The sequence below is a fragment of the Echinops telfairi genome, unplaced genomic scaffold (assembly GCF_000313985.2).
Source record: "Echinops telfairi isolate 266 unplaced genomic scaffold, ASM31398v2 ScPeMD7_3533;HRSCAF=4204_0, whole genome shotgun sequence".
Taxonomy (NCBI): Eukaryota; Metazoa; Chordata; class Mammalia; order Afrosoricida; family Tenrecidae; genus Echinops; species Echinops telfairi.
Window position 1 is genome coordinate 42,565,110 of NW_022107431.1, and position 23,304 is coordinate 42,588,413.

The 23,304-nt window shown below is 42.0% G+C and overlaps 2 protein-coding genes and 1 long non-coding RNA gene across 6 annotated transcripts in view; 1 reads left to right on the forward strand and 2 right to left on the reverse strand.

The window, feature by feature from the left end:
- The window catches only part of LOC123522188, a 68,534-nt gene extending 48,584 nt beyond the window's left edge, over window positions 1-19,950 (reverse strand). Inside the window, exons 1-2 of the long non-coding RNA XR_006680469.1 lie at window positions 19,637-19,950; window positions 17,996-18,406 (exon numbers count right to left, since the gene is read on the reverse strand). This is a non-coding gene — a long non-coding RNA (uncharacterized LOC123522188). The remainder of the gene's footprint in view (window positions 1-17,995; window positions 18,407-19,636) is intronic.
- CCN6 (cellular communication network factor 6) lies at window positions 7,211-23,250 on the forward strand. Its single transcript, XM_004702192.2, has 5 exons — window positions 7,211-7,247; window positions 7,392-7,689; window positions 12,030-12,272; window positions 19,632-19,825; window positions 21,010-23,250. The coding sequence occupies exons 1-5, from the start codon at window positions 7,215-7,217 to the stop codon at window positions 21,289-21,291; spliced, it is 1,050 nt and encodes a 349-aa protein (XP_004702249.2). The 5' UTR covers window positions 7,211-7,214; the 3' UTR covers window positions 21,292-23,250.
- Window positions 22,118-23,304, reverse strand: part of TUBE1 (tubulin epsilon 1) — a 16,405-nt gene continuing 15,218 nt past the window's right edge. For all 4 annotated transcript variants that reach the window (XM_004702009.2, XM_045294369.1, XM_045294368.1 and 1 more), the window contains 2 exons: window positions 22,873-23,047; window positions 22,118-22,746 (listed from right to left, as the gene is read on the reverse strand). In XM_004702009.2, the coding sequence (XP_004702066.1) occupies window positions 22,588-22,746; window positions 22,873-23,047 (334 nt within the window). In that variant the 3' untranslated portion in view covers window positions 22,118-22,587. The remainder of the gene's footprint in view (window positions 22,747-22,872; window positions 23,048-23,304) is intronic.

The window sequence follows — 23,304 nt, forward strand, 5'->3', positions numbered from 1 at the left end:
CCCCCCCCCTTACAACTGGCTAATAGACAACATTATGGTAAGTGGATAAAAGATGAAAGGTCAAGGATTTCTCTTGCTTGGCTCCATAACCAATGGAAGTAGCGGTCAAGGGATCACACTGTGCATTGTAGCTGGTTTCTCTGTTGCACCAGATCACTCTACAATGTTGAAAAGCAAGGATGCGGCTCTAGTGCGCCTGACCCAAGCCCTGGCATTTTCAGTCGCCTCATAGGATTGAGAAAGGCGGACACTGATCAGGAGACTGACGAAATGTATGCACTGGAATGATGATGCTGGCGAAGAGTATTCAAAGGACCAAGGACTGTCTGTCAACAGAGCAAACAAGCCCGTCTTGGAAGAAGTACAGCCAAAATACGGCTTTGAAGCAAGGAGGGCAAAACTTCGTTGCATGTCCCTTGGACTGGTTATCAGGAGATCAGGCCCCCGACAAGGACATCATGTCCGGTAAACAGGAGGGCAGCGAGAAAGAGGAAGGCCCCGGACTAGATGGACTCCCAGTGGCTGCAACAATGGCTCAAACATAAGCGCACTTGTGAGGGTGGCGCAGGGCCAGAGTGTGTTTCCTTCTGTTGTGCTTCGTGTCGCTGAGTTGGAACCGACTGGATGGCTCCTCACAAGAAATTCTCCATGGGTGATAGCTTGCCCCTCGTGGAGCTTTGAGTATTGGTTGGGAACTATCACCTGGGGAGTGCTGCTGCCATCTAGTGGGTAGAGGCTAGGTATGCTGTTGAACATCCTTTGCATAGGATCGTTCCCCACCAAATCCAGCTTCAAATGCCTGTGGTGCCAAGATGAGAAATCCTCCTCTAGGAAGTGGCCGAGCTGAGCTTGGGGTTTTCCTTTTTTCTTTCAAGTTACATTCAGTGTCCCACAGAGAGCACCCAGTGTCAGACTCCTGGGGCTGGACGGTTTCTCTTTTTCTCTTTCACCCACAGATCTCAGCAGCCCCTGCCTGCCTAGGTCACAGACAGACTCTCTCAGTGTCCGGCCCTCCCCCGGGGGTAGACTGCTGCTCGGGCACTTCCTGCAAGGGGCAAGGCATTGGGTTTGAGTTTGTCAGAGAAGGTTCCCAGCTTTCCAGCTCGGGTTTCTGTTGCAGTAGGAACCTGATTGTGCCCTAGGGATGGGGTTTTCATAGCATTTTCGTGTTCCTTCTTCCGCAGCCATCTCTATAGGGGGTCTGGCGTGCTGCTGGGCAACTCCAGAAGACAAAGCAAATTATGATAATGAACTCCACCAGCAGAGGAGCACTGTCTTGTATTGAATATTGTACTTTGCAATATCCCAAGCACAGGCTGGCCATAGTCCATTTTTGTTTTTGCTTTTCTGTGACTTAGGCAGGTCCCACATGGCCACACACAGGACCTCCCCCAGGTCTGCTGCCCGTCTATCAATTTTTCACATGGAGCTCCCAACAGACTTTCTGGAAAAGAGCTGGCGACTGATTGCCAACTCCTCGTTGGCCTTTGCCTCCCAGGAATTCTAAACAGGCACACAGATCCACATTCAGCCGCTATTAATGGAGTAACATTTCAGCTGTTTTTTATCTGGTTCTACTACTGTGCCAAAGGTGGACTCGTTTATGTGTCCCCTTTTTCTGGAGGATTTGCTTTTAAAAGGAAATGGTTAAATACTTTATTGAGATTGAATTCCCATATCATTCATTCATTTGAAGTGAGAAAGTGATGTTTGTTTCAATATAGTCACAGAGTTGTACAACCATTACCCCACTCACACGTCAAACAGTTTTATCACCCCTAAAATAAACCCTGGACCAATTAGCAGTCACTCTTTATTTCCTGCACGCTGCCCAGTCCTAGCCAATAACTAATCTACTCTCTCACCCTACAGATGTATTTGTTCGGGCCTTTCATAGAAGTAAAGTGATAAGATATGTGATCCTGAGTGACCCCTTCTTTAACTTAGTCTAATGCTTTCAAGGTTCCCCCATGCTCAGCAGGGACCAGTCCTTACTTTTTCACGGTGGGACCATAGCCCATTGTTTGGCTCGGCTATACCTATCCCCTCCTGACTTAATGGGCATTTAGATTGGTTATCAGGAATAATGCTGCGGGAGCATTTGTGTGTGAGTGTTTGCATGGCCGCCACTGTTTACCAGGTGATGTGTGGATATTTGACTGCAGTTCAGTGTGGCCTCAGCTGCATACATAACAATGTATAGCTTATTCAGTTTGCTCTTATTGCTAAAGTCCTAAAACAGGTGTGAAAAACATTCCTAACACTTGTTAATGTATGGTGCAGTGGTTAATAGAATGGGCTCCAGATACTTTTCAGCTAGAATTCCAGCTTCACAGCTAATTTTCTGAGTGATCCTGAACAGGTGAATTTATTTCCAGAAGCCTGAGCTTCTTAATCTGTAAAATAAGGGTAATAATCATACCTCTCTTATAGAGATATATTACTCTATAACTTCACGTTATAGTTTTCATTTTTATTTATCCAAAACCATTTTATTGCAAGTTAATACAAATATCGTATAGTTCCATGGTTCAATCACATCCATCAGTATTGTACTATTGCTACCACAATGTTTCAAACTTTCTCTTTCTTCTTGAATTCCTTGACCATCAGCTCCCTTTTACACCAGCCCCTCGCCCTAGTTTTCATTTTTTAAGTACATTTTTAAATTTTGGGGTATCTTATAGAAAACATTTTGATTTTTTTACTCTAAGTTGCAGAGAACACCTATGCAATTTTGCCTAGTTTCCCCAGTATTAGTATTTTGCATTACCATGGTACATTTGTTCTAACTAAGACACTCTTCTCAGAGCCCTGGTGTAGTGGTTACACTTTGGGCTGCTAACCACAAGGTCAGCTGTTCAAAACCAAAAGCTCCTTCAGAGGAGAAAGATGAGGCTTTCTACTACTGTAAAGAGTTAGTCTGGCAAACACATGGGGGGTTGGGGTGGGGTGCTGCCCTGTCTATCAGGTGAGTCATAATGGACTCAGTGGAAGTGGATGAAGATACTCACTGCCGTCGAGTCAATGCTGACTCACAGCGACCCCTGCGGGTTTCTGAGACTAACTCTTTACAGGAGCAAGAGGCCCAGTCTCTCTCCCATGGAGCTGTGGCCTCAATTCTCAATTTTATTTGGATTTCAAGAGTTGTTTTCCCCCACCCTCACCCCAATTAATACCTTCTTGAGTGCTAGTGGTGCTGTCAGGTCAGCTAACCACAGGCAGACAGTTCAAACCCACCAGCTGCTCCCCAGGAGATCTCCAGCTAAGAATTACAGGCTTGGAAACCCTACACAGGGTCACTAGGAGCCTGAATTTTTAGAATGGGCTCCAGATACTTTTGAGCTAGAATTCCAGCTTCACAGCTAATTTTCTGAGTGATCCTGAACAGGTGAATTTATAGACTCCTTGGCAGTAGGTTGGGTTTTTTCTTTTTGGCTGTTCTAGAATCCAGCCTGGGCACTACGCTGTATTTAGCGCTCATGACTCCAAGGAGAGAATGGAGTTTTAGTTTAGAAATAACCCATGTGAAGATGTTACCTAAGTGCCCAAGATGTAACAAGTGCTGATTAATACTATCTCTTAATAAATGAAGGTCTCTAGGGAGTATAAATGGTTTGTGTTGGACTACTAACCTACAGATCGGCAGTTCAAATCCACCTAGTGGCGCCACAGAAAATAAGGTAATCTCCTTCTCTAACTTTTGTGGTCAAGCAAGTCCAGTGAAGCGATTCTATTCTGTGACACTAGGATTGCCACAAGTCGGAATGGACTAGGTTACAACAGCTTTGGTTTTGGGTTGTTCATAAATTATGATGATGATTGTTGTAAGGATGACCGACAATACTTTTTATATTATTTTTTTCTTAAATGGCTTTAGTGGCACACATTTCATATATCATATAAATTAATAGTTCATTCACACCAAGAAGCATTATTCAATCACCACAAACAGTTTGAGAACATTTTCTTCATTTTGTTTTCATTGCTATTAGCTCCCCATTTACCCCTAAGCTCCCCTGCCATACCCACCAGTTACTATCTCTCTAGATTTACCTGTCCTGCATTTCATATACAGAGAAATTTTAAAAAACTAACAATGACAAAGTAAAACATAAAAGCCTCAATCAAAAAGGAAGCAGAAAATAGGAAAAATGAGGACAAATTTAAAATGGATCAAATAAGACCAAATGAGAAGGTAAGTTGTAACCTAACTAACTGTATTTGTAATAATCCACTTTCCAGGTAAAAGGAAATAGAGGAAAGAGCTAGGAGGCAACAGGCATTTATAGAGGTCTAAATACAGGCATGCACATATGCAAATATATTTATATATGAGGACGGGGAAATAGATCTATGTGCACATCTTTATAGGTTTAGTATTAAGGTACAAAAGGACATTGGGCCTCTACTCAATTATTCCCTCAATGCAAGAACACTTTGTTCTATTAAACTGGTATTCCATGATGCTCACCTTCCCGACACAATCGCTGAAGACAAAGTGGGTGCATAAGCAAATGTGGTGAAGAAAGCTGATGGTGCCTGGCTATCAAAAGATATAGCATCTGGGGTCTTAAAGTAAACAAGCAGCCATCTAGCTCAAAAACAACAAAGCCCACATGGAAGAAGCACACCAGCCTGTGTGATCATGAGGTGTCGAAGGGATCAGGTTATTAGGCATCAAAGAACAAAAAATCATATCATTGTGAAATAGGGGGAGTGCAGAGTGGAGACCCAAAGCCCACCTGTAAGCAACTGACATCCCCTTAAAGAAGGGTCATGGGGAGGAGACGAGCCATTCAGGGTGCAATATAGCACCGATGAAACATACAGCTTTCCTCTAGTTCTTTAATGCTCCTCCCCCCATTATCATAATCCCAATTCTACCTTATAAATCCAGCTAAACCAGAGCATGTACACTGGTACAGAAAATAGCTGGAAACACAGGGAATCCAGGACAGATAAACCCCTCAGGACCAATAATGAGAGTAGCGATACCAGGAAGGTTAAGGGAAAGGTGGGGGTTGAAATGGGGAACCAATCACAATGATCTACATATAACCCCCTCCCTGGGGGACGGACAAGAGAAAAGCGAGTGAAGGGAGACAACGGTCAGTGTAAGACATAACAAAATAATAATTTATGAATTATCAAGGGTTCGTGAGGGAGGGAGGGTGGAAGAGGGAGGGCAAAAAATGAGGAGCTGATACCAAGGGTTCAAATAGAAAATGTTTTGAAAATGATGATGGCAACAAATGTACAAGTGTGCTTGACATAATGGATGGATGGATTACGATAAAGAGTTCTATGGACCCCAATAAAATTATTTTTTTTAAAAACTCCTTTCCAATGCATTGTGCATGGCAGCAAAGCTGTTTTTTTATATTCTTCCAAAACAAACCAAAAAAACCCTTCCTTGGATTTTAAGATACCATACATTTAGGACAACATAATCCAAGCAACCATCTCAGTAATTACTGACAGGTTTTGTGATTAGTGTTTCCGTGCGGAGAAAAAGAACAAAAGAGGTAGGTAATAGTGAAAGGCAATTCTACCTATCCGGCAGAGAGAAATAAAACAATCCTAGACAATGTGTTGTCAGAACAAACACATTGCCAAAGGGAAAGGAAGTGCTCAGACACGGGGCTCTTCCCAACTGCAGCAAAACCAGGGCTGACTCCTTCTTCCCGTCATTCACCCAGCAGACCTGTGTGGAACACGCATTGACTAGATAGATTACGCTGAGACTGGAAAGACAAGATTATACAGGAGGGTATGATGTCGCGAGAAGTCATTCACTGAACCATCGCTGCTACTATGTCAGAGGTGTAACAGGAGCTCAGGTAGAAAGGGATCGATCCTACTTTGGAAAGAGCAATCTGGAAAGATGGTCCAGAAATACCTCACGACTAAAGGACACATGGGCAGACCCCAGGTGGCAGGTTGGACAGTGAACATTTTAGTGAGGAAGAGAGTGGAGGGGACACCCACATGGTGACTATAGAGAACTAACGCTAGGCAAGAGCCAGAAGAGGGAGCTGCTTCGACATTTTGACTGTGGACTGTCGCCAGCAGGGAGTCCCCGATGGACTTAGGAGAGGCATAAAAGCAGCTATGTGTTTAGGAGAGGTCCCTGTAGCAGAATGTGGAAGGTGGATTTCAGGGCTCATTCTCAGGGGAAGAAAAGTTAGAAAACAATTTCAACGGTGCTTAGGCAGTAGCAGTGCAAATGGGGAAGCGTGGCTGGTTCTGCTGACAGGAGGACAATGGAATCAGAATTATTCAGCATGGCTGTGAAAGGTGAGGGGTCATCTGATGACACCCAGCTTCCTGACTGCTCATTCACAAAAGTTCTCTGGGGGCCAAAGGTGGGTTTTGCACATGTGTTTTGCCTGTTGGCGAGGTTCAGGAGGCGGTCAGCTCTGTGAGTGCACAGTTCTGTCTGTGTGGGAGTTACAGCTGGAAGCTTAGTGCTGAGACTTGTAGGGTGTAGACAATTGAAGACAAGGGATGAGATTGCCAAGTGATAGTGGGCAGAGTGAGAGGACTTTAGTAGCCAGTTCAGCATTTAGAAAAACACCACCGAAGTCTGTCATGTAGGCCTAATCTAGGGGGACAGGAGCCTGCAAAGACGGAGGAAGTGCCTAGTCGAGGGTGATCAGGAGCGAAATCAAACAGGAGCAAGAGTGATGTCTTGGAAGCCAAACAAAGAAAAGGTTGTGTTTCAGAAATAAGTTATCACTTGTGTCCAATGCTAACAGATACATTATTGTGATTTAGCACACCAAGTCCTGCCTGTCTGAGGGAAACATTCCAATTTATCATTTTATTGGGGTCATACAATTCTTATCACAGTCCATATATACAATCCATTGTGTCAAGCACATATGTATATTTGTTGCCCTCATCATTCTCAAAACATTTGTCTTCTACTTGGGCACTTAATACTGGCTGCTCATTTTCCCCCTCCATCCCCCATAAACCCTTCATAATTCATAAATTATTTTGTCATATATTATACTGTTCAACGTCTCGCCCCACCCTCTTCTCTGCTGTCCATCCCCCAAGGAGGAGGCCATACGTAGATTCTTGTAATCGGTTTCCCCTTTCTACCCCACATTCCCTCTACCCTCCAGGCATCGCCCCTCTCACCACTGGTCCTGAAGGAGTCATCTGTCCTGGATTCCCTGTGTTTCCAGTTGCTATCTGTACCAATGTACATCCTCTGGTCTAGCCGGATTTGTAAGGTAGAATTGGGATCATGATAGTGGTGGGGGTGGGGGAAGCATTTAAGAGCTAGAGGAAAGTTAAAGGAAACATTCCAATCTTAGGAGACTTCCGCCATTTGTTTGAGAAACCATTTCTAACGTTACTTTTATTGTCGGATGAAGCCCTGCTGCAGGGGGCAGGGCACTGGCCCACTGGCCACACCACCTGCGGGAAGTCCCAGCCAAGTCTCCGAAGTGCAGCAGCGTAAGCAGTTTTGTCACTGGCCCTGTAAATGCCCTCGCCTGAAGCCCAGGTGCCCTCCTGGAGTGAGCTTGGTCAGGGACGGCTGTGGATGCTGCAAAGTCTGCGCTAAGCAGCCAGGGGACCACTGCAACGAAGCGGACCTCTGTGACCCCCACAAAGGGCTGTATTGTGACTATTCGGCCGACAGACCTAGGTACGAGACTGGAGTGTGCGCATGTAAGTACCTTCATCTGGATGTGTCTGTAAACGTTCTGTGTAGACAAATGTTCCCCCTGCAGTTGTTAAGTTGGAACAGTCAGCTTAGTTCTGCCAACTGTTAAGTAGTTTATGGTTTTCATGGACCAGTAATGTTGGACACCATATGAAACTAGCAGATATTTAGATAAGCTCAGAAACCTATGTCATTTTTATTGTCTTGAAGTGGTGTTGCAGTTCCCTTTAGGCTTAGGGAAATGGTTTTAATGACCAGAAATGGGAGACAGTATATAAAGATAGCCTGAGTTCTTAGAGTGACAGATGACAATTCTTCTTTATTAATCCTGCCCCAAGCAATCTTAACAGCCTTTTCTATAATCAAGGGTAAATTTTGCTTAAAACATATGGATGCATCCCTCTAGAGTTAATATAAAGACTCTCCCTGCTTTTTGAAAAGGCAAAACAAAACAAAAACATAAGAATGCATCTCTAGCATTCAGACATGCTATTTAACCTTGGTCTTCCCAACTAACCACTGAATTGCAGTGCTTTTTGCTGTAGCAAGTGCGTGAAAAAGTAGGGTGGGGTAACCCCAAATTACAAGCTGACCCTCAGTTTTATGAGTTCCAACTCTGGAGAGGAAATCAGACTCTACCCTACAACACACCGGCAATCACTCAAGATGCCAACTTAGAATAAACACCAGGATTGCTGAAGGAGGAGAAATACTCATGCGATGGGCAGCGTAGTCGCTCTGTAAAGAAGTCTAAGTTTCCTTGAGCATGGAACAAGAACACGTTCGGAGTCTGACTGAACATGTGAAGCCACTCAAGTTTCACCAGCCGAGTGCTCCAGCCAGTCTTCTATTACTCTAGTTAAGTGGTTGTTTTAGGGCTTACCTTTTCACTGCTCTGACAACGGAGTGGCCTTGATCCCACTCCTTAACCTCTCTGTGACTCGATTACATCATACGTACCTGGCTTTTACAGTCGCCAGGGGGTCAAATGAGATAACGACAGAAAACCCAAACAATCTAGCACATGATCGTGATGTAGGGCTCCACACGGGGAAACATGGCTCATCAGATGCTAAAATTCAAGACACTCCTTTCTCCCAAATAGGGTTTGAGCAAGTTATTTTTATTAATTGGATCAACACCCAGGGAGCATCCACTTCTGTGGTTAGATGCTTGGGATGCAAAAAGGAAAAGGAAAAAGGAGATGGATCTGCCCTCAGTTACAAAGAGGCCCTGTCTTCACAGAGCTAAAGCTGGTTACGTAAGTTAGCTTTCCGTATGTAACTTCACATACAATACGACTGTGTTAACAGAATACAGGGGCTGGAAATAATCCCTAACTGGGATCGCAGAGACCTCAGGGCCACCGCCGGTTTACACAGAATGTTTTATTGCAACACAGCTGCACCCATGCCTTGCCCTGTGGTCTCTGGCTGCTTTAGAATGGCTGGATCCAGCAGTTGCAACAGAGACAGGACAGCCTGTTCAAAGGCTGAGATGTGATGGGCTTTGTACAGAATGCTTGCTGATCCCTGATCAGAGCGATGCTTTTTAAATGCGTAATCTGAGGATCCAGCAGTGTTGGACGTGATTGAGGACCCAGAGAGCTTTTCCTTATATGGATTGTATCTGTTAATATGTAATGGATTAGAAAGGTAAGTTTATTCATTCATTAAAAACAATTAATACGCCTACTGCATATGAACAGAAATAACATTTTCATGGGAAAAAACCATATACCCCTAGAAGAGAAATTTTTGTGATAAGATTGGCATTGTTTCACATATTTGAAATCTCTCCAGTGTTTAGCTAGGTTCTCATCTGTTTTCAATCTGTCATAAGTTGTTTGGGTTGAAATACATGAACATATGACTTCACTTAGATATATAACAAATAGAATTGTGCACGTTCCATTTTAAAGCTTCGTAAGTGATAGTTTCTTAAAAGCTGGATGCATTGTAGAATTCGAAAGCTCATCGTTGAACTTTCTGAACCATGGGATATTAAAATCAAGTGGTGTCCATAACCTTCCTGGAATGTTGTCTTTTATCCAGGCATAATCTTGTGATTCCATGCATTCGGAATTTGAAAAATATTGGTTTACTAAGGCAAAGAGATCTTCCAAATGTTGACGTGTTTAATCATATAATATTAAAGGATCACATTTATACACTTACCAATCCCATCAGAAAAGTATACATATTGAGTAGTTGTCAGTATCTCAGTGGTAGATTGAAGTTTTCCCAAATTCAAATTTGTGCTCGACAGCTCAAATTCTATCGTTGGCAACAAATAATATCAGTTGGTTTCCTTGAAATTACAAGCTCGCTTCCCAAGAAAATGCCTGCCAAAAGCTCAGATATTAATAACCATAGTTTGTCAGTCATTTCTTCACTCTACTTTAAAAAGTGGCTCATTTTTCTTGAAACAGGAGCACAGCGCTTTTCTCCAGACAACTATGGCATTTTGCTGCACAGAAAGGCTTTTGCTTACTTTCCATTTGTCACCCAAAATACTAAAAAGACATGCACTCAATATGTGAGATTTGATAAAATTAATTTTTATTGCAGCATCATTAAGAACATCCTTAAGTTAAACTGATGTGACAAAATGGTGTCTCTGAAGGGTCTGACTCCTCAGCATGGAGCCAATGCGTTGATTAATGTAAGGCTCGCTATTTTGAAAAGTTTTGACTGTGCAGACCCACTGAAAGAACGTCAAGCATCTCCACGGGACCACAGAGCCCTCTGCTGACCTATCTTCCTCAGAGGATGCGGGGGGAAAAAATTACTCCGGTTCTCTTAAGGAAAAGACCAGAGACCTTGTAGTGCTGCAGTTAAATGACCGTTTCTTCTGTCATGGTTTCATCTTGACTTCCTGAGAGTCTGTTAACGTATTATTGGACCTCTGGGGAAACCTCAGGTCTCAAAGTCATCAACCCATCTCTCAAATTATAATCATCATTTCATCGCTGATTTCTTATTAACTATATTGAGGTTTTTTTTTTTCTTCTTGGTTCTGATTCCAAAAGTGACCCTTGTTTAAGATGCATAGGTCGAAACATACCGAAAACACGGATGTTAAACTTTCCCTTGGCAAAGTGGTAACCCTTGGACTGTGATCTGAAGTTAGCTATTCGAAACCGCCAGCCACGCTGTGGGAGAAAGACGGGCCATTCTGTTCCCATAAAGAGTCACGGTAGTTTCAGAAACTCACGGGAGCCGCTCCACCCTGTCCTACAGGGTTGCTGTGAGTCGGCATCGACTTGACGGTGCTTGGTTTTATCATCTATAAGAAGCCCTGGTGTTGGGCTGCTCACCACACGGTCAAGAGTTTGAATCCACCAGCTGCTCAGTGGGAGAAAGAGGAGTTATACTGCTCCCATAACAGTTACAATCCCAGAAACCCACAGAGGCAGTTCTACCTGTCCTATAGGGTCGCTTATAGTTGGTATTGACTCAATGGCAGTGAGGATTATCTGTAAGTGCTTTATAGATTGGAGGTTCCAAATGGACCGTAAGAAATAGAGTACTAGACTTAACACACAACATGACACAACAACGCATTCTTGAAGCACTTACTGATGAAGATCCAAGACTACAGCCTTCAGTATGGATTACACCTCAACAGAGACAACGAAATTCTCACAACTGGACCAATAAGCAACATGATAAATAGAGTGAAGCTGTCCAGGATTTCACTTTCCTTAGATCCACAACCAATGCTTGTGGAGAAAACACTTAAGAAATCAAACGACTGGGAGAATCTGCTGCAAAAGATCTCTTTCAAATGTTAAACAAGCGAAGGTGTGACGTTAAGATCTCGGGTGCACGGACCCAGGGAAGATATTTTCAATCCCCTGCTGTGCATGTGAAAGTTGGATAGCGAACAGGGAAAACTGGAGAAGAGTAGAGGCTTTTGAATTATGGCGTCAACCAAACGATTAAACAAACCTGTCAAGGAAGAAGTGCAGCAGAATGCTCCTTAGAACCTAGGACGGTGAGATGTTGTCTTATGTACTTTAGCCATGATCTCGGGAGAGACAGTCGCTGGAGAAGGACACCATGCCTAGTGTCGGTCAGTGAACATGAGGAAGACCCTCAGAGAGATGGCTGACACAGTGGCTGCAACGATGGGCTCTAAGAGAACAGGGACGAGGACTGCACGGGGCCGAGCGGGTTTCTGTCTGTTGCACACGGGGTTGCTATGAGCTAGAAGTGACTGGATGGCACCCAGCAACAGCACACCCACTGCTTCATGAAGGAGACAGGTATGTCCTTAAGATTTACAACCGGAGATTTAGACGATCGCACGCTTTAGCGGTTTTACCTTCTTCTCTTTTCAGATCTTGTAGCTGTTGGATGTGAGCTCAACAGGGCACATTACCATAATGGCCAAGTGTTTCAGCCCAATCCTCTGTTTCGCTGCCTCTGTGTGAGTGGGGTAATTGGATGCACACCTCTGTTTATACCAAAGCTGGCTGGCAGTCACTGCTCTGGGGTTAAAGGTGACAAGAAGGCTGACCAATCAGACTGTAGTCTGGGACCATTACAACAGCACCTCTCAACAAGCTATAAAGCTATGCCAGGTACTCATAAGAAGAACAGTCATATTTTTCATATAAGGCTTTTATTGGTTGTCGTTCATGTCTCTTTCTATCACAGGTATACAAGAAGTCTTTATTGACAGTGAAATTTAGTTTACATATGCCATCTTAGTCTTTGCCTCATTCGAGTATATTCTAAGTATCTGGAGTGGAAAGGTTATAATATTTTACATATTTCTGGCATGGCACTCAATTTGATACAACTATCACTAAGTCAGAAAAATTCTAAATTTCACTATATCTGTTTATTCCTAATCAACCTCTTCTCAGGAAAATTGACTAAATATTGTTTCTATGTGTCCTAAAACTCTTTTATTTGTATTGTTTTATGATGGGTAAAAAGCTTGAGCCACTCAATTCCAAAAAATTTCAAAGGCAAATTTTCTACATTTTATAAACAGAAAAGGATTAAAAATCATCTTTGAGGAATGGATCATGTTTGAAACATTATTTCCAAAAAGAGAAAACTACTGACATAAAATGATCATTTCATTCACTCTGAAAATGAAGCTCAACAATTAATTTCATACACATATGTGTTAGTCTGAGAGTAATTGTGTATTAAGCAAACATTCTAACCCAGTCCAGATCAAGTCTGTAAGTCTGATATTAGCCCATATGTCTGATGCCAATCTATAAATCTCTCTTCAGACTCACGTTAACACATGCAATGACACCGAATGCAGAAAATCACAGACCAGTGGTGGAAAGTCTTGTGGATCCAGGGGCAGTGGAAGCATGTCAGCATTGGTGTGGGTCCCACGTGGCTCCTCCAGCTCCAAGACTCTAGCTTTATCAGTGTAGCTCCATGTGTCTTGTCAGCAGGAAGACAAGTAGACTGTGGGTCTGGCCTCCAGTGAGCTATTTACCTCCTTAGTGCCTCCAAATAAGGTAATCAAGCTGGGACCTGATTGACAGGCTAACCTCCACCCATTTACTCTTAATAGTCTCAAGATGACACCAGATTATGTAACTACAACAATATATTTTTTAAAGTAGGTCACATATATACTTGAGTATAAGCAGAATTTTCAAAGTAAAATTTTCAAAATTCTATTTTAAAATTTTACTTCAAAAATTTCGGGTCAGCTTATACTCGAGTATATAGGGTATACAGAGACATGAAATGAGATTCTTTCATTATTCATCTTGAACAGCTGGCCACAAACAGTGTGAATAAATTAATAAACTTATTATCTGAGCTGCTCTAAATTGGCATCTTATTTAAACACCAGAGTATTCTGTGGATGGGGCTTTAAAAGTGCCTGCACTATTACAAGATACAGCGTCTGGGGTCTTAGAGTCTTGAAGTTAAAAAAATGGTCCTCTAGAAGGGAAGCAAGAAAGCCCACATGGAAGAAGCACACCAACTGTGTGTGATCACGAGGTGTCAACGGAAGCAGGTATCGGGCATCAGAAGACCCCAAACAACCATTTCAATGTGAAGAGAGGGGTCGGAATGGAGACTTAAAGCCCATCTATAGACAATTGGACATCCCCTCACAGAAGGGTCACAAGGAAGGGACGAACTAGCCAGGGTGCAGTATAGCACGGATAAAACACACAACATTCCTCTAGTTCTTTTTAAAAAAAATCATTTTATTGGGGGCTTGTACAACTCATCACAATCCATACATACATCCATTATGTGAAGTACATTTGTACATTTGCTGCCATCATCATTCTGAAAACATTTGCTTTCTACTTGTGCCCTTGGTATCAGCTTCCTCTAATTATTTAATGCTCCCCCTGCCCCTACTATCATGACCCCAGTTCTACCTTACAAATCCAGCTAGACTGGATCATGTACACTGGTACAGACAAGATCTCTCGGCACACAGAATCCAGGACAGATAACCGCCTCAGGAACATCGATACCATGAGGGTAGGGGGAGAAGGGGAAGAAAGGGAGAACCGATCACAATGATCGACGTATACCAGCCCCACCAGAGTGACGAATAACAGAAACGTGGGTGAATGGAGACAGCAGATGGTGTAAGGTATGAAAATAAAAATAACAAATTATCAAAGGTTCATGAGGTTGGACAAGGGGGCAGCGAGGGAAAAAAGAGGAGCTGATACCAAGGGCTTAAGTAGAAAGAAAATGTTTTGGAAATGATGGCAACATATGTACAAATAATAAAATGATTTTTAAAAAGGTGCCAGCAAATTCAGCACAGACGAGGAAGTACTGAAAGGGGCAATGGTGCTATCTGGTTCAGACTCACAGCTCTGTTTTGGTATTCTCATTCACACACCAAGCATGTCTTTTGCTTGAAGCTTAGTGTTTATATATGTATATACTAAGAGCCCTGAAGTTCACTTCTGTGGATATTGAATAAAAAGTAACTATACTCAGAGAAATGAGTTTTAGTAACTCTGGAGGTGTAGTGGTTGAGTCAGGTTGCTAATGGCAAGGACAACAGTTCCAAACTACCAGCTGCTCCCGGGAGAAAGCATTCTCCACTTCCTAACAGCCTCAGACACACACAGGGGCAGTTCTACGCTGTCCTACAGGGTCGCGGTGAGTCAGCCTTGACTCGCTGCCAGTGAGTTTGGTTTTTGGTTCCATAAAAGAAAGATCCTAGGGACTATGTCAGCTAACTCGTATACAATTTGATAGGTTGTGGAGAATATGTATTTACTGTAAGGCCTACTGGTGGTACTGTGGGTCACACACGGGGCTGCTAACTGCAAACCATCAGCTGCTCCAGGGAAGACCATGAGACAATCTGTTCACGTCAAGATTTACAATCCCAGAAGTCTACATAGGGTCCCGATGAGTCAGAATTGACTTGATGGCAGTGGGTTTCATTGAGGTACTTATTCAGCTAACCATGATACCCCCATGAAGCTCTAAAACCTCTGAAATTAGAAGTCAAATACTCCTTTCATCAAAGTATATAGGGACAGTTCATTTTCTGCATTAGATCCAAATAATTCACTATAAGTATCTCCCTGGTGAGGCTATCTCAGAGCAGCCGTTTTTCACCTTGGATCAGGTTCAAATTGATTTCATTTGATGAATTAGAACAGTTTCAGTAGATTCACCTGGAGCCTAGTTTGAGCGAATCATCAAATGATCATTCATATTGGTTAATGCTTTGCTCTAAAAAATGAGGAAAATCTCCCAAGTGCTCTCTGGTATTTGAGATATGCATGTCTAGCCATGTTTCAAAGGCAAGCAGTCCTGGCTACACATTGGGTTAAGTGTTGGACCGCCAGCGGCAAGTCTGGCCGTTCAAAACGACCAGCTGCACTGTGGAAGAAGGATGAGGCTTTCTACTCCTGTACAGAGTTACAGCATTTGAAACCCACAGGGACAGTTTCTCTCTGCCCGGCAGGGGTGCTGTGAGTTGAAATCGACTTGATGGCAATGAGATGTATCAAGGAGGAGCTTAAGTGGCACTGATGGGTAATACTGGACTACCATGGCAAGATCAACAGTTCAAACCCACCAGGTGCTGCTCCTCAGGCAAAAGAGGAAGCTGGCTGCTGCCATGAAGATTAAGAGCCTCCGAAACCCTACGATGAATGCTGCGAGTCAGACTCAACTAGACAGTAATGGACTTGGTGGTTTCAAAGGAAGTATGAGGTATTGGGCGGGGTGGGGGGGCACTTCAAAAAGTTTGTGGAAGCATTCCATTATCTTTTAACATAATTGGTTCTAAAAACAATTGGTTCTATTGAGTTATAATTAATACGCCCTAACATTCAATAACTCAATCATATTCAGAAGGGTTGTGCATTCCTCACCACAATCAGCACTACCACCTTTCTTCCTTCTTGCACCCATGGGGTCCCCACCCCCCACCCCTCTCCCTCCAGGTGACCCTTTCAGTTGCCATCCTCACCCATCCACCCATCCTGGCTTCCCTGTATAGAAACAGACACAACAAGGACCAAAGAAGCCCCCAACAAAACGAAAGGACCCAGCAACAATGATCACAAAAAACAGAGACAGACCTCAATCTAAGACAAAGCGGAGATTTAGATTTAGAATAGGAAGTGGGTCCAGAGGGAACGCTAACAGCGAGGTTTTACACTCCAGTCTAAGTACAGCTGCTTTACAGTGCTTTGGTGCTCTGCCTGATATTATGGCCGTTCACCTTCTAGTCTAGGCACAGGGGCTTCCCTGGGGACTCAATCCAAGGAGGGACCTGGCAAATGGATGTGTGGCTTCCTGGATCACCCACAGCATTCTGTAACTGGGTGTTTGGAATTTAGGCATTGGTACCGATCCCTCCTTTGGGTTTGGGTCTTATTGTTTACAATACTTGGGTAACACAGGGTGGTGCGCTTCTTGTCTGTGGACTCGGCTGCTGGATGATCTCATAACAAACCGCCATCCGCTACTGTTTCTTCCACGTCCCCATGAATTTTTTGAAGCCTTGTGCATGTCAGTATCTCTAACATCTATCCTCAGCTTAAGTGACACGGTAATTTTGAGGGCAAAAAGGGAGTCTGGCTTTTAAATTAACCACTAATACACATTTTTTCTTACAAAGCAAACGTAACACTTGATATATGTGATTGTAACTGATGGTCACAGACTCAGCTAATTGCAGATGATGTATGCATGGTGCCAAGATTTTCCTTGGTCACTTATAAGCATGCAATGATATCTGTATGGCTGGATCAATACCAGGCCGGCTTCTAGCAGCAAGTGGCCTTGAATCTCCCCCACCCATGCGGAACTGACAAAAGCTTCCTGAAACAACTAGCAAGTGGCCTTGAATCTCCCACACACACCTGCGGGGCTGACCAGAGCTGGCTAATGGCCCGCTTTATTCTCGACCTGCCGCTCTGCACCCGGCACCAGAATGGCCCGCTTAGCTCAGTGCCCACTTTGCTCTCGACCCTCCACTCTGCACCCGGCATGGCCCGTTTGGCTCAGTGCCTGCTTTGTTCTCATCCGCCGCTCTGCACCCGGCACGAATACACCCGGAACCAGGAAGACACCTTACATTCCAGAAACCCGTACATACCTGTCCATATAAGCATCACCCCTGTAGCCTGCAGTGCGACTCACCCAGCCCGGACGTTGTGGACTGTGGGTTTTTTCCTCCCTAATAAAGCCTGTTTGTTTTAATTCGACTGATTTGGTTTCTGGCGCTTCTGGACTACCTTACAATATCAAGTCCCCAAGCTTTTCTCAACGCTCAGAGAACACAAGCTTTTTTCACTTTTAAAACATCTCTTCTAGTTTTCTTATTTTTTATGTTAAAAATTTTTTGGAACAACTCTTGGATTAGCTTTAAGTGTAGTTACTCATAATGTAATAGTCTAAACTACCTTTATTTTTGTAGATGTCAGGCCTTTAATATACTTCCTGGGTCAGGTCTTTGAACTGTCATCTCCCTGTGTTGTTTTCAATTAGTATTCCCTAATTTACCTCTGGGTCTAATATCTATTGCAATGGCTACACAAAACTCAGACAAAATTTATGATTAGACAGTTTACTAAGGAAGTTAATAAGTTGTAATACTTGTGAGAAATGCCCAGGATAGTTAGGGCACTTGACAAAAATCTTTCAGGTCTACTAATAAATATTCAAAGGGGCACATCACTCCACTGTAAGCCTCAACCTGAAGACATTCAACTCAAACGCCATGGGTCAGCAAGTCTAACTTCCCCAATTAAGTATCCAGAGGCACCCCACTCTGCAAGCCAGCACACTGCACAAAACCCTCAGCTTTACTTACTCTGGGTTAGGATGTCCACCGCTGTTCCTTGTTCTGGCTCCTGGTTCTGCTGCTGCTACTCGGATGTTATATCTGTCTTCTGGACCCAGAGGGTTCACTGCGCAGGACTCTCGGATCCAGATGACATGCTCTCCTCCTGGCTCATACTGGTAATAAGATCCCTCCCCTTGCTTCTCAGAGAGCTCATTTTATACACAGCTGGATGCCACGCTAGAGAATTCTGTTCAAAATTACTCCCAGGTGAATCCTATCAGTATCTTCCCGCACCTTCTTACCATCTCCACGCATGCAAAGGTCGTTTAGTGGGAGTGGAGACTTTGACTAGAAGAGCCACATTCAATCATTCACGGCCCCTAAATTGTCTTCACAGTTTCTGCTTCCTCTTCTCAGTTCTATGTGCAGTTTCAAGACCTGCGTATGATAAAACGGAAAGCTGTGTGATTTTCTTCAAGCATAATATTCAAGATGACTACTAATTCTTTTCAGGAAGGCTTAATTTGGGGGTGGTCGTCAGTATTACCGTAAGTGCAGATTTGGGGATAATTTACCCAAAAGTTCACTGTGTTCAATTGCGGACCCTCATCATCTCATCTCCCAAGCATCCATCGTAGAGTGGACATTATATGAGACAGCTAAACATTAGAAGTTGTTGACACCAACAGTTGTATATATCCATGTGATATAATGGATGTATGGATTGTTATATGTAAGAGCCCCAATAAAATTATCAACAAAAAAAAGACAGCTAAGCAGTATGTAGATTAATTAGAATGAGCCATGGGCTTGATTCATTCATGAGCAACACAAGAAGCTCCCCAAATTTTTATATGGAGATAGAAAATGATAGATATGCCCGCTTTTTCTTTTATTGACCCTCCCCTCCCGTTTCTCCCGAGCAGCAGGTGGGGGCGGTGCTCTAATCGGCCCACCAATTCACAAACCCATGTATCCATTCCCCCAGCGCTTCCTCCCAGTGCACCGTGGACAGCCCACAGAGGGAGAGCAACAAGTGCGCCCCGCGGTTGAAACAGAGCACACACGACCCAGGACTGCGGCTATGAAGATTCTTAGACAGTTCAAGTGTATTTCAATTCTTTCCTTTCCTTAATGACCAAAACAAAGAGCGAAGGATGTACAACTAGTCTCGATGACATAGTATTCTGTCTCCTCTAAGATATTTTTACTGTGCTAGATTTTAACATTTGGAATGTAACATTAAGACCACATCATTCCATTTAATCTTTCATTCCCTAATCTTTCGGATCTCTACTTCAATGTTTGCTGGAAAGAGTATCAAGAGTGAGGCAAGAACCAGGAGAGGGCAGATTATGAACTGCAACATAGCACTCAGACGATAAGCTAGGCAAAAAGAAGCAAGTGGGTAAATTTACTCAGTTTTTAAGATGAAGTATTTTTATGATTTCTAAGAAAATGGATTGTAAATGTTGGGTGAAAGGTGATTTTGTGAGGAGAAACGGGAAAAAGAACAATGAATGAGACTACAAGGTTAGTCTGAGGAACATTAGATAAAAATAAAAATATTCAACTCTGTTAACCATTAGTTTAAAAATGACTAAAAATTACCTACTGATACCAATTCTTATAAATATGTTATTTTTTCTCCATCTATTTTTAGCTTACAGGAATCTCCCTCTTATCCGGAAAAGAAAATGTCTTGTGCAGGCAACAAAGTGGACACCTTGTTCCAGAACATGTGGGCTGGGGATATCCAACAGGGTAACCAATGAAAATAGCAACTGTGAAATGAGGAAAGAGAGAAGACTATGTTACATTCAGCCGTGTGACAGTAACCTATCTAAGACAGTAAAGGTAAAGTTTAATTAGAATTCAGTATTAAGACTCCTACAGTGTTTGTGAGAGTGGCTTGGTGGCAGTGGTAAGCAAGCATTTGGCCTGCTAACCAAAAGGTCATAAGTTCAAACCCATCAGGCACTCTATGGGAGACAGGTGAGGCTATCTGCCCTTGGAAAGCTTATAGAGGTCACTATCAGTCAGAATCAAGTCAATGGCAGTAAGCATAAAATGTGTGGGCATGTTTTAGAGGGGGATGGGTGGTGTTATGGTTTGAGGTTCTTATAAAAATGAATTCATTATAAGTCTTAAAAGTAAAACTGACTAAGGGGAAAACAGACAATCTGTTTGTTGTTGTAGTGGGATATCAAATTGACTCCAACTCATACTTGGTGGCAGAGGTAACTTTAAGCTGTAGATTCTACAGCTTCCTTAGTTTAGTGAAGTGTGACCTAAGCAGCTGGCTTGCTGTGGGGTCTCCACTTTGTATATCATTATGAGTAGATCCTTCCCAGATTTTAACTTAATTGATCTATAGTAGCTTTATGTAATGAGATCAAAACATTAACTTGGGTGCCACATTGTAAATTAATAAGAACAGTACATTATGAACATTAAGGAGGTGTCCTTAGTGCTCTTCCATCAACTTGGAGGATCACACCATTTACAGAATACTCCTCATTTAACACAGCCACCTTGCCAAAGGACTATGACAAAATACTCTGCAAGACTGCAGGGTCCAACTAGACAGATGCTATTTCTAGAATAGCAATGACATGTCTAAGTAGAGAAACAATTAGAAATAGTACACAGTCCTTCTCATTCCCAAGTTCCTCCCTATCACAAGAACACATGGACAGCACCAAACTGCCCGAGATGTGTTAGGGCATTTGCTAAGTCTTAAGAATATAAACCTTTAATAGGGCTTTACCCAGGGATTAAACAGATTAATTTGCAATCATTGCGGAGCTGAGTCAAACAGAAATAGTACAACCACTGGGGAGTGGGGAGCAAGAATGGTGAGGACAAACTGTTGGTGAGAAATTTGAGGTAGAGCAGTGCTGGAAGTCAAGAAATAGCAACTATTGTTAATATACTTGAAATAATTATGGTTACATGCTTGTGTGATAGAATGTTCTATAGCATCACTTCTCTAAACTTTTTACCTTTAATGAAAGGTCTTAAATTTTTTGTCTTTTTAGATTCCTAAAGGAAAAACATGCCAACCTACTTTCCAAAACTCCAAAGCTGAAAAATTTGTTTTTTCTGGATGCTCAAGCACTCAGAGTTACAGACCCATTTTCTGTGGCATATGCTTGGATAAGAGATGCTGTGTCCCTAATAAGTCTCGGATGATCACCATTCAATTTGATTGTCCAAACGAAGGGTCATTTAAATGGAAAATGCTCTGGATTATATCTTGTGTTTGTCAGAGGAATTGCCAAGATCCGGGAGATGTATTTTCTGAACTCAAGATTTTATAAAAATTGGCACATGAGGGGGCAGTTAGGGTAAGTGAATCATGTCCTCACACCAAAGAATGTGGTTAAGGAAGGGGGACACATCACCTTTATGGTAGCAATCAAATTAGATTTTCAGAAGGGTAGGAATGCCTAGCTATTCTCAGATCACTCTTGAAAACAGGAGATGTGAAAAACTAAAAATGAACTATTTTCAATATATACCCTTTCATTACGTAATAACAATTTGAATATGAATTCTATATATATTAGAGAAATTGTACAATTTATAACATTTGATTCTGAAAAAAAAAGAATATCAAATTAAAAAACTATAGTCTCTACTTTGACAATGTAGTCTAGGTTCCATCATATACATGATGATCACTATAAAGTCAGCAAGATTCTAGATTAATGCTTGAAGAAAAATAGGATTAAAGTGTAAGTACATTGCCTCATCTACACAGCAGTTTATTAACATTTCTTTCAGGAAGGAGAAAATGCCAAGTTTTCTGGCTTCTATTAAAAACTGAGATATAGAAGATTTTATACTGAACTATGTAAAAATAAAATTAAATTCCTGATAAAAACCAGAAACAGTATCAATGCTTTGCAAAAGAAAGAAAAAATGTAAACAGAGCACTAAATAATTGTGCCTAAAAATTACTACACTAATTGATAAATTAACCTGTGAAATTTAAAATAATTACTGGTAAAGACTAAAGCTGTAAGGTGCAGTGATTGGAATAATTTCACTAGATTATTATAAGTCACTTATTTTCAACTCTGGTTTAGTTCTGTTCTTATGTATAAATGGTGATATTTAAATTAATGTTAATAAGGAGCAATGTTTAAAATAATAACATTTATTACAGAATTAAGTGATTTGATAAAAAAGCAACTATATTTAAAAATAATTTAATAAAAATACATATTAAAATAAAGATACAAATTGTGATTCTTTGAGTGCAAATATGTCATTACCACTCCCCCTCCCCCAAAAGCCTCAGAAACGAAACCTCCTTCACAGTTATACCAAAATCAGGAAATCTAGACATAAGATTAAAGTACATATTATAAATAAATACAATTTTAGAATAAGGTATTTTTCTGAAGAAAAATGTTTTAAGTTAAGGTACTAGGACTTCACTAATTTCAACTATCATCAAGTTGTGGTTCATTAGAAACCACTCTTTTGGACAACAAACAGATATCCTGATAATATGAGAAACGCAAACAGGGTTTTCTGAATCACAAACAATGCTGAAAGAGAAAAAGGTAAAGTGACAGAAATCGTGACATTCAGAAAGACACACGTCTTCACACAGCTATGCGTAGTCTAGGTAATTCTTGCACAGGCATGCTCTTCGTCGCGTCCAGCTGGTTATACTCTTGTATGAGTGCTGACAAAGATGACACAGCTTCAGAAAAACAGCCCTCCTCCATTCCCTCAACTTGTAGGTAGTGATGCAGGTGAGCCTACACAAAAACAACGGGCAACACGACCATTTTAGACATTTAATGCACACAGTAATCCTGTAAAGTGAGTACATTTTAACTGGCCAAAATAAACACACATAGTTACAAAAGTGTACTAATAATTACCTTTTTCTTGTAGAGCCTTGTGAATCTCTCTTTCAGTTCCACAAAGGTAGTTTTCACACATGTGTTATTTGCTAAAGCTAATAATGAATGAGAATGACCCACAGGAGGTACTGAACACAGGCTGGTCTTCCAGCCTTCTTGATTCCAGGAAACAAATTGTAGAGAAGGTTTTAATCTAGGACAGAAAAGTTGAGGATGAGAATTAAGGTATTAAAAATGTTTCCCATATTAATTAAACTAGGGCATTTATAATTATGTTATTTTAATTATTTAGTTTCTAATACAAATTATCTACTTACTTGTGGTAGTTATTTAATCATTTGTAAATTTGAGAATTGAGAGTGTAGGGGTGGAGTCTAGCCTGTCAATCAGATAATAGCCAACGAGACCTCTGTGTGGGCATGGCCTTCTCCTGAGAATTCTGGGAAATCC

Excerpts from the sequence above, each read along its gene's own strand:
- CCN6 (XM_004702192.2), top strand. The coding sequence starts at position 7,215 with ATGTACATCCTCTGGTCTAGCCGGATTTGTAAG. Across the intron at positions 7,690-12,029 it reads CGAGACTGGAGTGTGCGCAT|ATCTTGTAGCTGTTGGATGT; the intron begins GTAAGTACCTTC and ends TTCTCTTTTCAG. Across the intron at positions 12,273-19,631 it reads AAGCTATAAAGCTATGCCAG|CTTACAGGAATCTCCCTCTT; the intron begins GTACTCATAAGA and ends ATCTATTTTTAG.